We start from the raw sequence: 21,542 nt of genomic DNA on the forward strand, positions 1-21,542 counted from the left end.
AACTCGTACAAGGGATGCAGTAAGACTGAGATCAATTCTGACAGCGTGGAGGGGTTTAAAAAAATTAGATGGCAGCTCTTCTTCAATTGCTAGTGTCATCTTTGATGATTGCTAGTTCATGTCCTTGAATTTTAATCATGTAATCTATAATCACTGTATCAAAGAGAGTAACTAGGCAGCTCACGGGTTAGCTAGGATAGCTGAGTTTTCTCTTTCTAAATTAGGGATAGATTCTACCTCTAGTGCAATCATCCCAATACTTGTAAGCGATATTACTCTTCTAACACATGAATAAAGGAGGAGATGATGGTAAAAACAACAACAGCAGCAGTAGCAACAGCCACACGAGATCCCTCACCTGACACCAGCAGACACAGCTGAGCCACAGAGAATCCCCTCCAATCTCTCCCCCATCTTCCCCGACCCCAAGAACCCATCTCCCATCAGTCCACCATCACTCTTCTTCCTCCCCCTTCTCCATCCATGCCCCTGCCCCTCCCCTACCTCTCCGCCCTCCTCACCCCGCCCCCCTCCCCTCTCATGCTCCTGCGTCTGCCCCCCTGCCTCCTCTCCTCCTCGTCCTGCTCCGCTCCTCTCCTCCTCCCCGCCATTCCTCACGATCCCAGCCCGCACCCCTAGGCAACCAAGCCCGCGACCCCCGATCCGATCCGTCCTCCCCGTCACGCAGATCGCTGGCTGTGCTAGTCTAGTGCCAGCCGGGATCCCGCCTGCTCGCCGCCGTCTCTGGGTTCGTTGCTAGCGCGCTTCTTCTCGCTCCGCCCGCCATGGACGGCGTCCGGAGCTTAGCACAGTCCCTGGGAGCCGAAGATGGCGGCCGGAGCAACCTTTTCCGCACGCTTGGCCCGGCGCTCTTCATCTCGATTGGGTACATCGACCTCGGCAAGTGGGTCACCACCGTGGACGCCGGCTCTCGCTTCGGCTATGATCTCGTGCTGCTCGTGCTGCTCTTCAACTTCTCCGCCGTCCTCTGCCAGTACCTCTCCATATGCATCGGCATGGTCACTACCAAGAATCTTGCCCAGGTAACCACCACTCTCCTCGCTTCCTTCTTCGTCTTGCTTTGCAGAGTTATTCAAACAGCTCTAGCGAGTCGCCATGGATGACCTAGATACGATTGACGGTGATCTCCAATGATACAATAGCTCCCATGTAATCAAAGTTCCTCTTTGTTTTTTAAGACAAAAGGTAAATTTTCGTTACCCGGCCATTCGAAAACACAAAGTTTCTTACAAACTGAAAGGTAAAGCTGGGTAGTGTACATGAATAATCAGTGCCCCCAAAACCAGAGGAACACTATCCAGAACTGCACGCAGGTAGCAAACTTGAGCAGAATCACGCCCCCAAAGCCAAAAGGCATTCCCCACAGCCGCACGCAGGCAGCAACCAGCAATCACCCACCCAAAGTTCCTCTTTTTTTTGGCTCCCTTTACCTTTAGAGAATTCAGCTCTTTCTAAATGTTGTCCATTTCCTTTCAAATAAATAAATAAAATGCTGTCCTTTTCCTTTCAAATAAATAAATAAATGTTGTCCTTTATTGTTCTGTATCATTCAGCTGTATGCATCGAATTCGTTCTACGGGAATTTGATTTTTGTTTTGTTGCAATACTTGTACATGAACATGAAGATATGCGTCCAGGAGTACAGTCAGCCAATATGTGTTGGCCTTGGTGTTCAGGCATTGCTGTCCTTGTTAACTGCAGAGATTACCATGGTATGTCTAGGCACTTTTCACAAATCTATATGTTCTGTCAGTGCTTCATTCTGGAAATTTTCTTTTCCTATGTGATACATGCATTAACTTGCCAAAGCATGTGATGTTACTGGTTCCCAAGTTCCAAAATTTTGATGGTCTGACGGTGATGTTTGGTTATTTCAGATATCAGGCATTGCAATGGGGTTTAACCTTGTATTCGAGTACGATGACCTTGTCACAGGCATATGGTTCGCAAGCTTTGCAGTTAATCTACTACCATATGCGATCTCCCATCTGGTAATTTTAATAAAAACTGCATCTCGTACAAGGAACCTTCTCAAATTCTTACGTGCGCTTGGCTCCTGCTTCTGCCCATTACAGGACAAGAAGATGGCTGGAATATTCAATGCCTGCATAGCAGGTCTCGCACTTGTTTGTTTCGTGCTTGGTTTATTGGTTAGTCAACCAAGAGTTCCTCTCGATATGGATGTGATGTTCCCCAAGTTGAGTGGTGAAAGTGCCTACTCGCTCATGGCACTTCTGGGTGGAAATGTAATAGCGCACAACTTCTATGTTCATTCATCATTTGTACAGGTAAGTACTTTCCGTGTTTCTTGTTCATGGTCACTTGAAAGATATTCAGGTAGTGTGGTGCATTAGTTACATTTGGGGCCCTTAATTTTTTTTAAACTTGTCTTCAGTTCCATATCAAGTTTGTGTGGCTGTGTTTAAACTTATATAATTCGGAATGTGCCGTGTATGGTGTTTACGACATTCCATATTTTGTCAATCAAGTTATGCCACCTTTTTCTTGAGATGTATCAACTTATACCACTGACAGTACTAAATACATCATAGACGATACAAAGCTGTTTTTTTCATCACCAGAAAAAGTACAAACTGTTGGAATTCTTGTTGTGCTGGTTTCACATCAATAGCACCTTATCTTCCATTGGAAGTTTTTAAGTGCAGATGTCTGTAGGCCCGTTTGGCCCAATGTAAGGCTTTCCCTTCAGTAATTTGATATGGCGCCTTCATGCGTTCTCACTCTTAGCAGTCAACGATCTTCAGTATTTGCTGTTTGACCTTCAAGACTTTTAAGTTACAGATTTCTCACCGGCTCACCGCTCATAATGGATACCAACATAGCTTTCATACTTTTGTACCCTAAAACTAGGTGGCTCAGATCCACCTTGAGTTTGTACCACATGTGTATAGGTCTGTTAGTCTAGGTTGGCTCATGCAAGGCTTGTATATACCCCTTTTCCGGTAATGGGTAGGCATATACTCCGTACTTGTGAACAGCACAATTCTCTCCCTCTCAGCAGAGTTATCACACAATCTTAACTAATCAGTATCCATGTTGCATTTTGTTAGACAAGATCAATCTTAGTCTGTAAACACCCCACTAAGCCATATAAGTTTAGATCCCGAGTCCTTGTTATCAGTGATGACTTTGTGGTATGATATACTGATGTGGTTTGTTAATCCCTAAAAGAATTGTGTGCGTCTGTGCGCAGGCATGATAGAAGATATGTAATTTATGTTCTTGTTTTCTCACAAAAGGAAAAGGCAAACCTGTTCATGCTACCTTACATGAAGTGTGATGAAAAACTCAACTTGATTTATGGATAATCAGTTGGACTTCTCAGTAAACAAAATGATAGCTAAAACACCAGCATTCTGCAGCCTGTCCCTATGTGGTTATGACTTTGACTTACGAGGTCTGGAAATTCAAACAGTTATATAACACATCAAGTACATCTTCATTTGTTGATTCGAGAAACAAGTTTATTTTGCTTAATTTGTACTCTGCATATTGTACCCCCTTTACCTTGTTTATGTTAATTTGAATATCATATGTGCAGGCTCAAAGAAGATCCCCTGTTACACTTGGGGCCTTATTTCATGACCACCTTGTTTCGATCTTATTTATTTTTTCTGGGGTTTTTCTTGTGAACTATGTTCTGATAAGCTCAGCAGCAGTTGGATCCGGTGATACACTGCTCCTGACCTTTCAAGATGTTGTAGAGCTAATGAACCAGGTCCGTGTCTTCCTTTCTGTACTTCCTACTTACCTTTTAAGTTTTGTATCTGACATGTCCCCCCTATCCCACATATTGAATTATTTGCGATATTGCCTTTTTTTATTTCAGTCCTGCATTGAAGTTATATTCTGAGTTTTTCTGAATCTTGTCTTCTGCAGATATTCATGAATCCTGCAGCGCCGCTTGTGTTCTTACTGGTTCTTCTCCTTTCGAGCCACATCGTCTCACTGTCATCTATTATTGGTAGCCATGCAATTGTAGAGAATTTCTTTGGTATAAACCTTTCTCTTTCGGCACATCATCTGCTACTCAAGGTTTTTGCCATGATTCCTACAATCTACTATGCAAAGGTTGCGGGCTCAGAAGCGATATATCAGTTAATTATCATCTGTCCAGTCATCCAGGCTATGCTCCTTCCTGCGTCTGTTATACCTGTTTTCCGGGTTGCTTCCTCAAGATCAATAATGGGCAACTACAGAATATCTTCATCTGTTGAAATATTGGCCTTTCTCGCATTTCTTCTCATGCTATTTACGAACATCATTTTCAAGGCAGAAATCCTGTTTGGTGATAGCACCTGGACAAACAGCATGAAAGGGAACACCGGGAGCCCTGTTGTACTTCCATATACTCTTATCGTCCTAATTTCATGTTCATGTCTTCTGTTTACACTGTTTCTGGCTGTTACTCCACTGAAGTCTGCAAGTAATGAAGCTGAAACTCTGGAGTTCTCTATGCACTCTCAGAGAGAACCATTGGGCAGTACTCACCATAGAGAAGATGTTTTTCTGGAAGATGTTGCCCATGAAGAAGTTCAAAGGCCTTCTACTGATGCTATTCTCAGGGATCCAATGGAAAGTCATCAAAGTCATCAGAAATCAGCTTTGGAGCATACTGAAAGTTCTGACACCACTGTAGAGTCTGATCCTGACAGTCAACAATCAACTGCTTATGCAGTGAGTACTCCTAAAGCTCAACCCTCACCACCTGTCTACCATGAAGAGCCAAAACCAGTTTGTGTGGCTGACTGGACAGAGTCGGTACCAAAGGTTTCTACAGCCAGTGAAGTAGAACATATTCATGCAGAGAACATCAAACGGAAGAGCGCAACTGAAAAAGATGTTGAAGTAGTAGCAGAAGTTTGCAGGGACAAGGATAGTGTTGCCTCACATAATTTGGAACATGAGAAGTCTGCTGGAGGCAGAGCACCTTCCAATCCTGATGGTCCACCATCTCTTACTTTCAGCAGGGGAAAAGACTCTGATGCTGGCAGTGGCAGCCTCTCGACACAGTCTGGTTTGGGCCGTGCTGCAAGGAAGCAGTTAGCAGCACATCTTGACGAGTTCTGGGGGCATCTTTTTGATTATCATGGTAAGCTTACACAAGATGCTAATGAAAAAAGGTATAACTTTTTGCTCGGACTGGACTTGAGAGCAGCTAATTCTGCTGTGAGGGCTGATAACCAAACCATTGAAGCTTCAAAGAGCCCCTTGATGAGAGATGCGCTGCGAGCATCAGCTACCTCACTGAACTCGTGGGACTCGATGTCCCGTGATAAGGATATCCGTAGTCTAGACTGGAGTTCTGGGCATCAGATGGGTCCAATGGGTTCATCCAACTGGTCTCAGAACATGAATTCACCATATACAGACATTTTGAGTTCAAGCAGCAGCTTACTTGAGCAAAATCCAAAATACTATTCAAATTTCAATATGCCATCTTACTCTGATAATCAGTTCTATCAGCCTGCTACTATTCATGGATATCAGCTGGCATATTTGAGAGGGATGAATGCAAGTAGAAATCAGCACTCTAACATCCCCCTGGACCCAAGACGGGTTCCTAGGTTATCTGAACATTCTTTTCCTAACTATGCTGATCCTGTTATGCATGCCCGCAACCAAAATTTACGGGGTTCATTGGGAGCTAACTCTCCACAAAGCCCAGCAATGAATCGCTTCAATGCAACGGTCGAGAGACCTTATTATGATTCTACCTCTGTTGATGAAAGTGAAAGTGTTGGCTCACCTGGATACTCAAAGAAGTATCACAGTTCACCTGACATATCTGCAGTAATTGCTGCAAGCAGAAAGGCTGCGTTGAACGAAGCAAATTTTGGTGGTGCTGCCGGAAATCAAGCATACCCAAGTAAGCTGGCATCTGAGAGATCACAATATGTGGAGTCGGCAGCCAGGTCCAAAGCCCAAATTGCATTTAATGAGCGCTCACAACATAATCTCCAAAGAGATGTCCTTTCTATGCAGTTGGGTATGAACCCCAACAATAAATCCCTTTGGGCCCAACAACCGTTTGAACAGCTGTTTGGTATGTCAAGTGCAGAATTGAATAAGAGCGAGGTGAACACTGGCCAGAGATCAAGTGGCATGACAAAGGATGATTCCTCTTACACAGAGTGTGAGGCAGAGCTTCTTCAATCTCTTAGGCTCTGCATCATGAATATCTTGAAACTGGAAGGATCAGGAGGGCTCTTTAGGCAAAATGGTGGTTGTGATGAAAATTTAATTGATCAAGTTGCAGCAGCTGAGAGACTTTCACAAGAAACAACTGAGAATCTGTTGTCGGCTGATCTTCTGCGCATGCGCGGTTGTGGTGAAACCTGCGTTTGGCAGGCTACCCTGGTTGTTAGTTTTGGTGTCTGGTGTATCCGCCGGGTACTGGATCTTTCCCTTGTGGAAAGTAGACCGGAACTTTGGGGGAAGTACACATATGTTCTGAACCGTCTTCAGGTGATTCCTTCGTCTTATGTACTTTTACCATTAAAATGTTTTTTTAGGGCAAATGACAGCGGGAAAGGCCCCCACTGATTTTTATTATTATTATAGTAAGTTAGGGATCAACTATACAAGCTATTTACATAGGTCAGGGGAAGGAAAGCAGGGGGGTTGAGGTGAGAGCAGCTAACAAAAATACAAGGAGAGCAGGGGGAGATTATAGAGAATGTACAAAAGAGATTATAAAAGGGAAGAGGATTTGTAGCACCTGGGTGCTCCACACCTATATGAACATTAAGTTCAAAAAAATACCAGGAAAATTTCAAAAAAAATCTGGGATTTTGGGATATGAAACCTGGGTGCCCAATCTACATTCATGTGAAATTTCGTGAAAAAATACCAGAAAACATATCCGTGGCAAAAAAGACAAAGAAATCCTATGTACCGAAAAAAAAACGGTTTGGATGGATTTTAGTTTGGACTGTATTTTCTTCGCTGCGGATACATTTCCTGGTATTTTTCTATGAAACTTCATACGGGAGTAGATTGGGCACCCAAGTTTGATATCCCAAAATTTCAGTTTTTTTTTTAATTTTCCTGGTATTTTTTAATTTAATTTTTGTATAGGGGGTGGAGCACCCATGTGCTCCTGTGTATTTCCCGTATAAAAGGGGCTAGTTTCTGTTTGGATCTGTGGACTAGGAGTGCAAAATGTGGCTACCCCTGAAAGAAGGATCCAGGCATTGGTTGACTCATCCATGTAGCAAAGGTTATATAAGCATCCTGACTGCATTACTTTGAAAATTAACCTCACCTTCCATTAAGTTACTTTAAATGCATATTTATTTGAGCATAGCAAGTTGGGCACATATCAACTTGCTATGCTGTTGGGAGTACTTGACGATGCAAATAAACTGACCCACTACTATATATGGCATTTGCATAGATTGGAGTTTGACTTATAGTTGTATATAATCCACAAGTGGAACAAACTTACCTTAATTCTCAACTTGGCATCTCTCTTGCGATTTCTCCTTGAGAAAAAGACAAACATAAATAATGGGCTTTGTTTGCTCAGTTGTATTGGATTGTTAGATTGTGCTGCTGTGAGAATGCAGAGGCAAAACACCTACTCTTACTGGGTTCATTTTGCTTGGTTTTTGCTGATGTTATATATCTACCTTACGCAGGGAATCATTGAACCCGCCTTTTCCAAGCCCCGGAAACCTCTCACCGGGTGCGCATGCCTTCAGATAACAGGCCCGGGTGCCAGGCCCATTTCTGGCACCTTCACCACTTCAGCTGCCATCTTGGAGACGATCAGGGACGTGGAAGTAGCTATCTGTGGACGCAAGGGTCGAAGCGGAACAGCCGCAGGAGACGTAGCTTTTCCTAAAGGGAAGGAGAACCTGGCTTCAGTTCTCAAGCGGTACAAGCGTAGGCTGTCGAGCAAGCCGTCTGCTGGGCAGTAGCGGCATGTTTTTACTTGTTTTGTAGGGTTTCTGGCGCCGTCCTAGGGGCGGGTCGCCCTTTCCTGCTTCTCAAGTCCTAGTGGTTTTTTCGTTGCACAACGTTTCTAAGGGGGGGCCTGGGAGCTCCTTGACCTTTTTGGGCCCTTCGGTTTTTGCATGTGATGCTTGACAGGGGCCAAGGATGATGCAGGGTAAACCATGTTTTACCGCCTGAGCGCGGTGTGTTGGAGAAAGTGCGATCTGCTGAATCAGTGGTGTCAAGTCCACCACTGCAGCTCAACCGGACTGTTTTTTGGGCCTTCTGTGCCTGTGCCCCATGTGACTTTGTAGAGAGGTTACAAGTGATGTTAATGTGATGTTCGTTTGACATGTGCATGGTTAATGTGATGCTTCTGGACATGAATGAGATGCAATGTGCTAGTCCTGGCAGGAATATTTGATCCTGGGGTTCTCTCTTTATTTCATGTGACCGCCCTGTGCTATACTATCATTCGGCTGGTTTGGCCATGAATTGGTTTGGCCATGAATTTGCTTCGTGGAGGCCAAAATCAGCAGAAATGCCAGGGAGTAGAACCAGGCGCTCGCGTTAGACTTGCCGTGCGTGGCTGTGCTATGCTAGTTGTTGCCTTGTTCGTGCTTGAGTGGAAGCCGCCATCAACGTAGTTCCTTTGGTGCATCATTACGTCGAAAGCTCCCGTGTATCCGTGCGTTGGTGCATCCAGGTGAAGGTACCACAAGTCCACAACCCATGTGTGCTTGCTCGGACGTCTAGATCGGTTGCAACGCGCCTGTGCTTAGATATCCTCTATCTTGATTTGCTTTTCGATGTGAATGGATTTATTTGCCTAGTGCTTCTGATTAATCATTCTTTCTTGATTTGTACCATATGCATGCTCCTAATGTAGAGGTTTAATGTAGCGCACAACAATGTTAGGCATACCTTAAACTTGTGCACCTAAATCTTGTCCGGCGATCTAAAATAAAATTTCTATGCGTCTAGTGCATGAGAGTAGGGGTGCAGCGTGGCGCCCGATCTGCCTCGCTTCGTATACAGACAGTTTAGTTCTAGTAATTGAGTTTGGGTGGATTAGCTTAAATTGTATTGCCATTCGACTTATGCGGGTCTAAGCGGGACGCCGTCCTGCACCCCTACATGAGAGCATCAAATAGTTGCTTTGTGTTAGGCATGCTTCCTACTTTGATTTCTTGTAGCATATGTTTCTATGGTAATTATTCTTGCTACGACCATTGAAGCTATGTACTTTTAGTAACTAATAGTGAAGTTTTGCGTCACCCGTTACCTGCGTGTGCTTCAATTGCTGCTGGCGTTGCTTCATTGACCCAATTTTTGTCTCAACTATTGCTAGTATGTGCTTCATTGTTTCTCCCTGATGCTTTTACTATACAGACTTTGTGCTACAACCCGGCATGAAATAAAGATGCCAAGTGTGCTAGGGCCAAAAGCCCAAAACGCAGTTAGGTTGTTGACGATGGCGAGCTCGCGGTGCATGTGGGACGGTTCATCCAATTACACAGTGGCAACCATGGTTCATTGGTTCTCTATGCCTCCTCAAAATGGCCTCATGGCATGACGTTGTCGGCGTAAAAGATGGACGTGCTGAGGTGGAGGAAATAGTTGCATGGGTCCTTTCAATGGATGCACATGAAGTCACCGTAGACGCCTCGTCATCGACGGGAACGTCTTCTCCCACTGAAAGCGCATCGCCGGAAATCCTGAAATAAATTCAGGAATAATGCGAGCACCAGAATTTGAACCCTGGTGGGTTGGGGATATCACTGTCCACCTAACTATCTCAACCACAGGTTGGTTCGCAAACAATTTTCTACTTGATGGAAACAAAATCCATAATTCTATGGAAGCATTTTTGGTAGTTGATTAAATATAGCATCATCATGATTTGGAAGCAAAATATATACTAAATCAAAGCAAATTCTCCATTTAACAGAAGCAATGATTCATAGCTGCGAAAGCATACCGCCTTGTCATTCGAAATAAACAATTTTTTATTTGATGGGAACAAAATCCATAATTCTATGAAAGCATTTTGGTAGTTGATTGAATATAGCATCGTCATGATTTGGAAGCAAAATTATATACTAAATCGAAGCAAACTTTCCAACACCAAAGCAAACTAGTCATTGGACGGGACCCTAACTTTTCTACTGTACGTTGAAAACAAGTTGCTTTGTTTGAAAAGAAATCTTTTAGATTCGAAGCAAGTTTAAGTTGTGTCGGAAAGAAAATGTGAAAATAAACAGCATCAGGTGAAAACTTATTTCACCAGGCTTCTGTAAAAATGCAACGTTAGGGATCAGCAGTCTGATCATCCCTAGCACTGCCCTAATATTTATTGGGGTGTTTGGGTTCATATGTGTGAGGTTCAGGGCGAGTGCTGTGATGATGCTCAAAACTGAGGTTTTGAACAATCGATTAATTAAGAAAAAAAGAATTGCCCAATTAATTATGAAAAATCATGCGAAAACTATTACAAACGTACCACAAACGAACTACTCACATGACGTGAAACCCCACAACGACACATACGCCCCTTCAAACTAACAACAACCAACCTCGACATTGCTACCACGCCAAATGACCCAAGAAGAACACCTCGACACAGGACATCATGCTCCTCCCAAACCACAAAGGCAACCCAGTCCAAGAGGACGAGCCAAGAGATCGAAGATCATCCATCAAGCAAGCACATTCGTCTTGCCTATGGCACCACTCTTGCCTTTGCCGACCTTCTTTGATTTGCCCCTTATTGGCGTCCTAGTTAGGAGGCAAGCAATTGACCTACCCAAACCAGGTTTAGCAACCTCCACGCTGGCAAGCAAGTCACAAAGCTCCTTTGCGAAGAGAGCATTAGAATTTGGAGCAGGTGCCGACACACTTGACTCGATGGTCATGCCACTCACAGGCACCACTTGCTTGATGGTCACAGGCGAGGGAAGGGCAGCAACATCCGAAACTCCATGCTCCACGACGCTGAGTGATAGGCTGTCTGACACTTGACAAGGCTCCACGGGGGGTGGTGAGGGCACCAGGGCCACCTCTGAAGCCTGGAAGGATCCCAACTTGAGCTGCTCCGTCGGCAGAGGCGAAGCAGGTTCCCCACACAATATCTGTAGCTTGGGCATGATCTGTAGCACCGGAGACACAAACTCGGCACATGCCTCGCCCTCAAAGCCCGTCAACACGAAGGGCGTCGAACTGGACCCAGCATGAGGCGAGAAGCTACCGAAGATATTTCAATATGGATTACATATAGATCGAAATGAGTGAACAAACACACTAAAACATTCCTTGAGGGAGATAGGACCTGTTTGTGATCCAGTATGGAGCAAAAAAATTCCTCGAGGAAAACTGCCCAGGTCAGTTATAAACAGAAAAGGCACCTATAGGCATCTTATAACTGAATAGTATCAAGGGAAATAAACAGTATAACTGAAAGATAAGAAGGCACGAAACCATTGGAAAGGAAACTACATAAAATATTATATTGGCCATCTTCCTTTGATTGGTGGGCCGCAGGCCAGAGCTTGAAATTTGGCCGTAATACGAAATGTCAAAATCTGAGTCAAGACTCACTTTTAACAGTTAACCCCACATGAAACATTGATACGAATAACACATACGCGTGAATATAGCCGTTTAAGGATTTAGTGCCAGATGATTTAGCAACAAAGTGGATATTGCACATTGCTTTCAAAGAGAGCCTGGACAGTGACCTCATTCACTTGACATACCAAACATAGGCTAAAGGAGACGGTGCGACCAGCTCTACACGCAAAATGCACCATGAGGGTCGATAGTAAGCAGGACCAAAACAGATTTTTGGTGCCAGCCACCTGAAAATGGCAACATTATATAGGTAGTTTCTACTTTGGAGGAAGTAGACCAAGATGTGACCGCCTCTGAACTAGATGATGTTTATTTATAAACTTATCCGCATGGGATGGATAGGCCCCTTTGATGTACGCCCGGAGACACTTGCGGTATGAGAAATCCGCCCAATCGCCATTTGTTCTAACCACATACAGGCATCTGGACATCTTGAAATCAGGATGTTTGTTAACCTACAAACATGATGGGCATGCCACAGATTAGGAGATGTCCACAAAATTTACATATGCTTAGGTTCAAAGTGAAAAGATTACTCTCACAAGGTGAACTTGCACATTATCAAGATTGAGCCTCAACAGAAATAATAAAATTTCTGGACAAATAAACAGGAGAATGGTTGAGACTCGAGACTGCAGTTCTATTCTTATGCTCATGGAGGTCCTCCTAAGAAATCAAAAGTACTGCACACACTAAGGTTCTGAGATATTCTAACAAGCACATGATAAATTTCTGAAGATAATATATTTAATAATACAAGCATGGCAATGAAGAAACAAAGCAAAAATAAATAAATAGATTTGTTCTAGGGTCTCATGTCTATCTTAGTAAAGAGAACCGATCATGCTAACTCACCATAATAGCATCAAGTCCACAACCAATCTTGTCTTCGAAACGGGGGTGGTGAGCAAGAACCTTTTCTACCACAACCTTTTCATCTTCCGGACTTAAAAACGCACCATCTCCATATCTGTTATAACAGAACACTATCAGAAATGTGATATATGATCGTAGGTACACAAAAGCACATATCATTACATAAGTGCGCTTTTCATCAGCTGCACCATTTTTGAAAGATTTCCTGCATTTGATTAAAACAAGGTGGGGCGCAAGGACTTCACAGCTATATAGCACACCCCATCGGATGAACATTACACGGAGCTGGGAATTACAACATTCACGCCCCAAGGCAAACTCATGGACATACAACAACACACCCCACAAGGCAAACTCATGAACATCCAACAACACAAGGCACACGCAACTCATGGACACACTCAACACACGCCCAAGAATTACGAGTGGAGCCGAGGTTGAGACTCATAGACTAATCGTAACTAGTCTAGACTACTGCTGAACTAGTCGACATGGTACCGTAGTACTCAATTTACAGTAATCAACTACTAATAGCTAGTATGTAATGTAGTACATAGTACATACTATATATTATACAATAAAAATTGAGTTGATCCAGAGGAGGATCACATCAGCATAGGAGAGCAGCAAGGGGAGGAGCTCAACAGCAGAGGGGTGGATCCAGGGGAGGAGCAGAACCAACAATGAAGGGAGAGCATTGTAATGCTCCTGGCCGCTGACGCCGTCGGTGGTGGTGGGTAGCAGCGGCAGTGGAGGGCAATGGGCAGTGGTAGCGGCCTAGTGCCGGGTGAGGCGGCTCATTGTGGAGCGAGCCTGGAAAGTTAGGGTTGCAATTTTTTTCCCCTCCCGCGGGCTGAGCTCTGCTCACTTATCCCTCCCAAATTGGGTTGATGGACTCAAACAACCAGACAAGTCTAGACTAGTCGATGACCAGTCGCTCCACCGCTCGACTCAACGAGCTAGTCTACATGAAGAAGCTAGTCGTGCCCTACTCCTTCGTCAGGTTCAGGTAACCAATAGTTGATCTGAGAGGTAATTTGTTGGTCAACGCTGTTTGATTGATCTACACAACCTTGAGATGTGCGACGGGCGGGACGAATTCGAGCGGCCGCCGACGGCGGACACAGACTCAAGCCAATATAGGTTCATGGCGAAGCAGCTCACCTGCTGGTCTCCACTTCGTAGGCGGCAGCAGCTGCCTCACCAATTGATGCGCACCTTTTATTCCTTTCAGATCCATTTTTTCCACATAGGCCTCAAAAAAAATTGGGGACCGGGAAATTGATCGCTTCAAAGTACTGAGCATGTGTATAATCAGATTGAGACTACTAGATCAGTTGCACGACTAGTCAAGACTAGTCGTTAGATTGATAATCATTGCACACACCACAAGGCAAACTCAACCCACAAGACGCGCATCTATCCACGGGAGGACAAAGCCGCACGCTGCTGAATGCAGAGCCACCACTAGCTGTCTCAGGGCGTGTGATTGTCAAACAAAAATCGAACAAGCAACTCAACCCAGCCATATGGTCATATCACCTTATGCAATCAACCATATCAACCTTCTTGGACACTCCAATCCCAATCGAATCCCCTTCCTTAATAAAGAGAGCTGAACTATCAAAGAGTCATTCCAGTATTCTAGTTATTTAATTGAACTAGGTATGTGCCTGTGCGTTGCCACGGGACCAAATATGTTTTTAACACAATAAGAGGACCATACAGGACAAATTTTGATGCAAAACAAAATAATATTATGGTCTAGTTATAAAGCATATATTTTCTGATATTTCTTAAACTGACAAAATAGGTATGTGTGTTTTTGATTGATCTTTATTGGGTTACCAAAGATAAGGATGATACTTATGTGCTTACGAACCATGAATTTATTGCTATTTATTGGATTACCAAAGATGTCTGACGGAGGATGAAGGTACGAGCGAAACGCAGGTTCGACGGGAGAGGAAACCTTACGCATTTTTTAAAGTAAGTAGAGATAGTGATGATCCAACAATACATTTTTCATCACAGAATGCTTCGATGGTCCTACATATTCCAGTTGTTTAAACATAACCACAGCAATATAGGAAATGGAAAATTGCGAGGCTAATTGGTTTGGTGCCAACATTTGGCATGGCCAATGCTTGGCAAGCCAACAATTGGCAATATCAAAAGTTGCCAAAAATTGGCAACTTCTTGTGAGGCTGTCAAGTAAAATTCGTAACCAATCAAGCACAAGCCAATATTTGGCATTTGCCAAATGTTGGCATGCCAATTTTTGACATCAAACCAATCATGCTTTGCATCTTACAGAAATATTCACATACAGTTATCTTCCTTGTACTCCTTGCTGCAAATGATATCCATGTGTATTTCTCTTTATAAAACTTTCCAGTTTGACGATTTCTCAGGAAATCCTGATTACCTAGCTCACATTCTTTTACAATGTTTCTTTTTCTCGAACCATTATGGCATGAAAACCTTACGAGTCAAATGTGCACAGCACTGAGAAATCCGTGAGTCTGCGACTTGAGCTTCCTATTCATTGCAACGAGAGGAGAAACGAACAACTGACCTCCTGGAATGGAGGATGTTTTTGACAAGTTCCACGACGGGCCCAACTTCGCGGAGGATCTCCGCCTCAGCCGCCTCCCACTGCTCCTCCTTGGCCCCCGGAGCGGAGGGCTCGTTGCCGGCGGGGAGGTCGCAGAACAGGCGGCTGCGGGTGTAGAGTGCAGCAGAAGTGGCGTGCGGCGGGAAGCCGCCGTGGAGGATGCGCGTTGCCGCTCGAGCGAGGGCGGCGGCCAAGGCCATGACTTCTTCAGCTACGGCGAGAAAGGGTTTCCTGTTTGGGGTTTCAACAGATCGGCAGTATGGGCCTGGGCTTTTTCTCTCGAGACTCAGGCCATCTTAAACCACCAGCAAGCATCTGTTCGAATATGTCAATGACCGTCCATTGAGATAGCAGGCACTTGGCCGCTCGAGCGAGGGAGGAGGGGTTAGCAGGCACTTGGGAATAACATCGCCAACAGGCATCGTTGACAACAACATCGCCAAACCCGCCGACATCGCCACGGTGGCCACTGGCGTGGGTGGTCTCACGGTCTCCGATAAAGGGGCCAGCTCTTCCGACAAGATGTCCATCGGCCAGGAGGGCCGGGGTCGAGGGGTCTTACAGCCTGCACCGGCAGGCGCGGCACTTGATCAAGAGGACCAGGAGGGCGCAATGGCTGCTCTTGCCGGGCGGGACAATGAGGTCCAAGGCCAAGTAGCCCTGGAGGACTTGCGCCAGGAAGTGATGCAAAACCAGCAGCTGCAGACTAACGTTGACTCGGTCCAAGCCATTCAGGCGGGTCAGGTGGCCATTTGCACTCATTCTCAGGGGATGCCCAGCCAGGTCCCAGCGCCTGGGGGTGTTAATGGCAGCGTCCTCTTCCAGCCGGGTGTGCTAGAGGCGCTGTCCAGTGCGGTTGCTGCAAGGATCACTACAGGTGGTGGTGTGAAAAATAATGCTGTACGCTTTACATTCAGTGCAGCTAAAAACTCTATGCAGGGCAACTCAAAGAAGAAAGACAAAAAAAAGGGGCAGCCAAACAGAGCTGAGGATGCCCGCAAACAAGTACTAGGGAAAAAAAGGAGGCATTCTTTTGGAATTCAACCGACGGGGAGTGACTTAGAGTTTTCCTTTGAAAAAGAGATGGATAGCTATGAACGCATGTTATATGGTGATGTAACCGTCTCATCCAAACGGGTGTGTATGGGTAGAGTTGTAGCGGTCTAGGACGAGGAGGGCGGAGTTACACACGTCGCAAAGGAGACCGACGAGAAGGAAGAAGAGTACGTTCCGCAGGGAGTGGAATCGGTTGGCGAAGAGAAAGACGAGATTGGCACATCGGCGGCCTCCGAGGAGGACCGCCAAGCCAAATGAAAATCCTAGGATGGAACTGCCGTGGTATGCTCTCCAGCACGGCAGTTCGTGAGCTCCTGGACCTACAGGAGCGTACAAGGGCAGATTTTTTTTTTCTGAATCTCATTTGAATAATTGTAAAGCCGATGAGCTTCGTCGTAATTTAGGTTTTGATTCTATGTTTGTAGTGGAAAGCGATGGTAAGGCCGGTGGCCTAGTTTTGTTTTATCAGGAGTCGAATAAAATCAAGTTGAACTATATCTCGCCCCACTTTATTGATATTGTTTTTATGAATGAGGAAGCGGTTCAGTGGCGGTTCACGGGTTTCTATGGTCGTCCAAAATGGAATGAGCGCCATCTTTCTTGGGACGATATTCGCAACCTATATAGTAAGGGCAATCACCCCTGGGTTGTTTTGGGGGCCTTTAATGAAATTTTATACCCATCAGAAAAAGAGGGTGGTATTGCTAGACCACTTGGTATGATGAGAGAATTTCGTGAATGCCTAATGGATTGCGGGCTGGATGACCTTGGCTATACGGGTGACCTGTTCACTTGGAGGAGAGGCGAAATTCGTGAACGTCTTGATCGAGGGGTCTGCAATATAGCATGGGCAAACAAATTTCCACGAGCGGCAGTTATCAATGAAGAACATGTTCATTCTGACCACCGCCCAATCGTACTGGATACAGATTACTTGGATGAAAAAAATCTTTAAACGACCAGAAGGACGGGTTAAATAGTTTGAGGCGAGGTGGTTGAAGGAAGAGACAGTTACTGAAATTGTTAAGGCATCTTGGGAGAAAGCAAGACTTGCCGGGATTGGACCATCACTTGCTGATCGTACGAGAGCAGTACATGCCGATCTACATACATGGGACCGGGAAACTCTAAAGGGACCAAAGGTGAGAATTAGAAAATTAAAAAAAGAATTGGAGAGATTAAGGCGGGGGCCATTAAATATGGAGTCTCAAGGTCGTCAGAAGGAAATTATTGTGCTAATTGAAAATATCTTGGATCAAGAGGAAATTTTCTGGTTACAAAGAGGACAGGCAAACTGGTTGATACATGGGGATCGTAATACGTCTTTTTTCCATAATGCTGCCACGGCTAGGAAAAAAGAAATAATATAAAGAAACTATTAGATGAGTCTGAAAAATGGTTAACAGAAAAGGAATTGACGAATCACATAACTGAATATTTCACAAAGCTTTTACATCGGAAGTTCAGCATCCGAATCAAGAAGTTTTATCAATTGTGCGTAAGAGAGTGTCAAACGAAATGAATAATGCTCTACTTGCTCCTTATACCGCAGAAGATGTCCGCAAGGCTTTATTTGATATTGGGGACTTGAAAGCTCCAGGACCAGATGGACTCCACGCTATCTTCTATAAAAGGTTCTGGCCCATGCTAGGGGAAGACCTAATTGAGGAGGTTCTGAAAGCAATCAACACATGTACTATCCCGGATGGTTGGAATGATACTGCAATCGTGATGATTCCCAAGATTAACACACCAGAAAAGGTATCCCAATTTAGGCCGATCAGCTTATGTAATGTGGTATACAAAATAATTGCAAAAATGATGGCCTCTCGATTGAAGATCCTTCTACCAGAAATTATTAGTCAAACACAAAGTGCTTTTGTACCAGGAAGATTGATAACCGATAATATTTTAGTGGCCTACGAATGTTTTCACACAATCAAGAACAAAAGAGAGGGTAGAGAGGGCTTGTGTGCTATAAAACTTGACATGCACAAAGCCTACGATAGAGTCGAGTGGGCTTTTCTGAAGGAGATTATGCTGAAATTGGGTTTCCGTCGAGAGTGGGTTAATTTGATTATGCAATGCGTCACAACAGTAGAATACAAAGTAAGGATAAATGCAGAGAAAAGTGAGAGTTTTAAGCCTACTAGAGGGTTGAGACAGGGGGACCCGCTATCACCTTACCTATTCCTGCTGTGCACAGAAGGGTTGAATGCCTTGCTCTCGCATGCTGAGGAGAATGGGAACATTTCAGGAGTTAAAGTCTGTAGAGATGCCCCACCAGTAACTAATCTCCTCTTTGCGGATGACTCGTTGATCTTGATGAAAGCCAACCAACATAATGCGGCGGCCCTGAAATCAGCACTAGATTTATATTGTGCGGCATCGGGACAGCTGGTAAGCGTGGAAAAGTCTAGTATTTTCTTTAGCCCCAATACAAAGGTAGAGGTCAGAGAACACTTGTGTACAATGCTCAATATAATGATGGAGGCCCTGAATGACAAATACTTGGGCTTGCCAGCAAATGTGGGCGTTGATAAAACAGACTGCTTTAAATTTCCGATTTAACGTATTGTTAAGAAAATTAGTGGTTGGAAAGAAAAACTACTATCTGCCGGGGGAAAGGAGATCCTGCTCAAGGCTGTGATCCAAGCCATACCTACCTATGCAATGTCGGTCTTTAAAATTCCTAAAAAAAATTTGTAAAGGAATCATTGACGCGATAACGCATTTCTGGTGGGGAGACGAGGAGAACCAGAGGAGGATGCACTGGATGGCCTGGTGGAAAATATGTGTACCAAAAACCCAAGGAGGAATGGGATTCCGTGATATCCACTGTTTCAACCTGACTCTGCTGGCCAAACAGGCATGGCGTCTCCTTGATAATCCTGATTCCTTGTGTGCCACTATTCTAAGGGCCAAGTACTACCCTGATGGCGATTTGCTGAATTCCAAGCCAAAACATGGTGCTTCCTTCACCTGGCAAAGCATTATGGCAGGCATTACTACTCTGAAACGCGGCTATATTTGGCGAGTGGGAAACGGACATAACATCAATATTTGGGAAGATACATGGATCCCAAATTGTGCCACTAGGAAGATTGTGACTCCTAGGAGGGGACAATTATTATCAAGAGTGGTTGATCTGATTGACCCTGTTTCCAATATTTGGGATGAGGACCTGATTAGACAAACTATGTGGCCCATTGACGCTGAACGGATTCTTAAAATCCCTCTTTCGCAACATAACATGTCAGATTTCATTGCTTGGAGTTATACGAAAAATGGTATGTTCTCGGTACGGTCTGCTTATTCCGTGGAGTGGAATGATCAGTACGGCAGTAAAATAAAACACTCTAACGGGATGGGGCGAACCACAACTAACCCTATTTGGTGTCAGATATGGAAAATATCCTGTCCGGCAAAAGTCAAAAATTTTATATGGCGTACGTTACATGGCACTCTCCCATGTCGGGCAACACTTGCTAATAGACACATGAAGGTCTCGCCCCTTTGCCCTACTTGCTCTCAGGGTGTAGAAGACACGAAGCATATGCTTTTCCTATGTAATAAAGCAAAGGAGGTTTGGAAGAGGCTAGGAATAGATGAGATTATTGATAGAGCTTGTGAGGTTGATCGTGCTGGAGAGGCGATACTGGAATACCTTTTAGTTCTTCCAGATCAAGATTTGCGTATTATGGGGTACCAAAATATACGAGAAATGATAGCTATTTCAGCTTGGTATCTATGGTGGGAGAGAAGGAAATTAGTGCACAAGGAAACAACTTAGAATGCAACTCAGATATCAATGGGGATCATAGCCCTCACATACAATTTTTTAAATGCATCATCTTCAAAGGCGTCCATGAAAAAAGGGGGTTGGCATTGTCCCCCAAGGGGTTTCGTGAAACTCAATGTTGACGCCTCTTTTGACCATGACATGCTGAAGGGTACGATGGGGGCGATTTTGCGAGACGACAAAGGTAGGTTTATTGCAGGAGGAAATGAAAAGATTGACCATTGTGCGGATATTCTGATGGCAGAAGCTTTAGCCCTCAAATTTGGACTAACACTAGCGCAAAGGGCAGGGTGCAATCGCCTAACCATCAACTCAGATAATCTGGAGGTGATTGAGACCATGCAGGATGGAGGACAGTCAACGGGTGCGGCAGCGGCAATTTTCGATGACTGCTTCCACTACGCATGTGATTTTATCGTGACTAGATTCGAACATTGTAATAGAGAGGCAAATAGAGTAGCACATGAACTTGCTAAGTTAGCTAGATTTTCTTCAACTTCAGATTGGTTCGAGGAGCCTATCAATGAAATTGTACTCTTCCTCACAAACGATGTATTGGTTATTTCTAATGAATAAAGTTTCATTTTATTTCAAAAAAAAGAAAAAGCAGGCACTTGGGAACCACCGCCCGCGGACATAACTTCACGGGCAAGAGATCTAAGAGCATCTCCAGCCGTTCGGCTCCCGAAAACGCTTAAAAAGAGCGGCCTAAGGACGAACCGACGCTAGATCGGTCCCTGGGGGCGACCTAGCTCCCAGTCACGCCCCCAGGCGCCTTCCCCAGGATGCGGCAATTTCAAACTTGGGAACTTCCCGCTCATCACAAAACATGCCACAAGTCCGGTGATCATATGCCACAGTCTAACACAGTTCGCGTGATCGTAGGTCATAGTTCGGCATACAAAAAAAAGAGCGCCACAAATCTGGATGCGTGCATCACTCGGCAGGGTCGGCCTCCGGCGTCGACGGAGTCAGCGTGCGCGGGCTTGGCTGTGTCGGAGCTGCTTCTGTGCTGCGTGGCGTCGGCGCGGCTTCGGTGCTGCCGGGCGTCGTGGAGGCATCATCACTCGGGCTTGGCAGCGGCGTGGGCGTGGGCACGGGAGTTGGCGTCGCCGTCGTCGGCAGCTGGTTCAGGATGAGGCCGCGCTCCGCCATGTACCACGCCTTGAGCTTCTCATCGTTGCGCTGGAGCATGTCCGCCCCGCCCATCAAAAAAGCTAGGTCGGTGTTCCTCTTCTTCACGGCGACGTTGGTCCGGAGCAGGTCGAGCTTGACGGCGCTGTTCGTCATCAATGCCGACCACCGTGCCTCGGTATTCTCTTCACGCAGGGCCGCTCGGGCCTGTGCATCGGCGAGGCAACGCTCAATGAACTCTTGCACTCGCGCGGCAGCCGCGTCGGCGTGTTTCCCCTTCTTGGCCCCTTTGTTGCCGTCCGGCCGCCCTTCTGACGCGCCCGGCGTCGGCGCGTCCGGCTTGTAGGTCTCCTTGGCCTTGTCGAAGGTGCGCCGGACTTCCGCCCACTTCTCGCATTTGTTGATCCGCTTGTAGACGTGGAGGTACTTGAATTCTTGGTCGCT

The 21,542-nt window shown here is 45.2% G+C and overlaps 3 protein-coding genes across 4 annotated transcripts; 1 reads left to right on the forward strand and 2 right to left on the reverse strand.

Annotated features, from left to right (window-relative positions):
* The first annotated feature begins 505 nt into the window (after positions 1 to 505).
* Positions 506 to 8,336, forward strand: LOC125508856 (protein ETHYLENE-INSENSITIVE 2). Of its 2 annotated transcripts, XM_048673652.2 has the most exons (7): positions 506 to 1,043; positions 1,647 to 1,733; positions 1,899 to 2,012; positions 2,097 to 2,309; positions 3,584 to 3,760; positions 3,922 to 6,510; positions 7,686 to 8,336. In XM_048673652.2, the coding sequence occupies exons 1-7, from the start codon at positions 786 to 788 to the stop codon at positions 7,965 to 7,967; spliced, it is 3,720 nt and encodes a 1,239-aa protein (XP_048529609.1). In that variant the 5' UTR covers positions 506 to 785; the 3' UTR covers positions 7,968 to 8,336. The 2 variants fall into 2 exon arrangements, with proteins under 2 accessions (XP_048529609.1, XP_087382139.1); XM_087526013.1 differs by lacking the exons at positions 506 to 1,043; positions 1,647 to 1,733; positions 1,899 to 2,012; positions 2,097 to 2,309 and adding an exon at positions 2,357 to 3,439.
* A 1,894-nt stretch (positions 8,337 to 10,230) lies between these two features.
* On the reverse strand, positions 10,231 to 11,240 carry LOC147971317 (uncharacterized; the record flags this gene model as incomplete). The annotated part of the gene is made up of 1 exon (XM_087523915.1): positions 10,231 to 11,240. A coding segment is annotated over one exon (558 nt), but the record flags the coding sequence as incomplete, so codon positions are not given.
* Positions 11,241 to 11,580: 340 nt separating this feature from the next.
* On the reverse strand, positions 11,581 to 15,407 carry LOC125508857 (protein DCL homolog, chloroplastic). Its single transcript, XM_048673653.2, has 3 exons — positions 15,068 to 15,407; positions 12,469 to 12,583; positions 11,581 to 12,068 (listed from the first exon to the last, which is right to left on the reverse strand). Exons 1-3 carry the CDS (start codon positions 15,304 to 15,306, stop codon positions 11,871 to 11,873), a joined length of 552 nt encoding a protein of 183 aa, XP_048529610.1. The 5' UTR covers positions 15,307 to 15,407; the 3' UTR covers positions 11,581 to 11,870.
* Between the last annotated feature and the right edge of the window lie 6,135 nt (positions 15,408 to 21,542).

This window comes from Triticum urartu, chromosome 5A (genome assembly GCF_056163025.1).
Source record: "Triticum urartu cultivar PI428250 chromosome 5A, HENAU_Tu73, whole genome shotgun sequence".
Lineage (NCBI taxonomy): Eukaryota > Viridiplantae > Streptophyta > Magnoliopsida > Poales > Poaceae > Triticum > Triticum urartu.

Bases quoted from the DNA above. Each gene is read 5' to 3' on its own strand.
- LOC125508857 (XM_048673653.2), bottom strand. From the start codon at position 15,306: ATGGCCTTGGCCGCCGCCCTCGCTCGAGCGGCAACGCGCATCCTCCAC. The intron at 12,584-15,067 runs GTCAGTTGTTCG...CTGTTATAACAG, and splicing joins AACATCCTCCATTCCAGGAG to ATATGGAGATGGTGCGTTTT. The intron at 12,069-12,468 runs GTGAGTTAGCAT...TCATGTTTGTAG, and splicing joins GTGGACTTGATGCTATTATG to GTTAACAAACATCCTGATTT.
- LOC125508856 (XM_048673652.2), top strand. From the start codon at position 786: ATGGACGGCGTCCGGAGCTTAGCACAGTCCCTGGGAGCCGAAGATGGC. The intron at 2,013-2,096 runs GTAATTTTAATA...TGCCCATTACAG, and splicing joins CATATGCGATCTCCCATCTG to GACAAGAAGATGGCTGGAAT. The intron at 3,761-3,921 runs GTCCGTGTCTTC...TGTCTTCTGCAG, and splicing joins TTGTAGAGCTAATGAACCAG to ATATTCATGAATCCTGCAGC.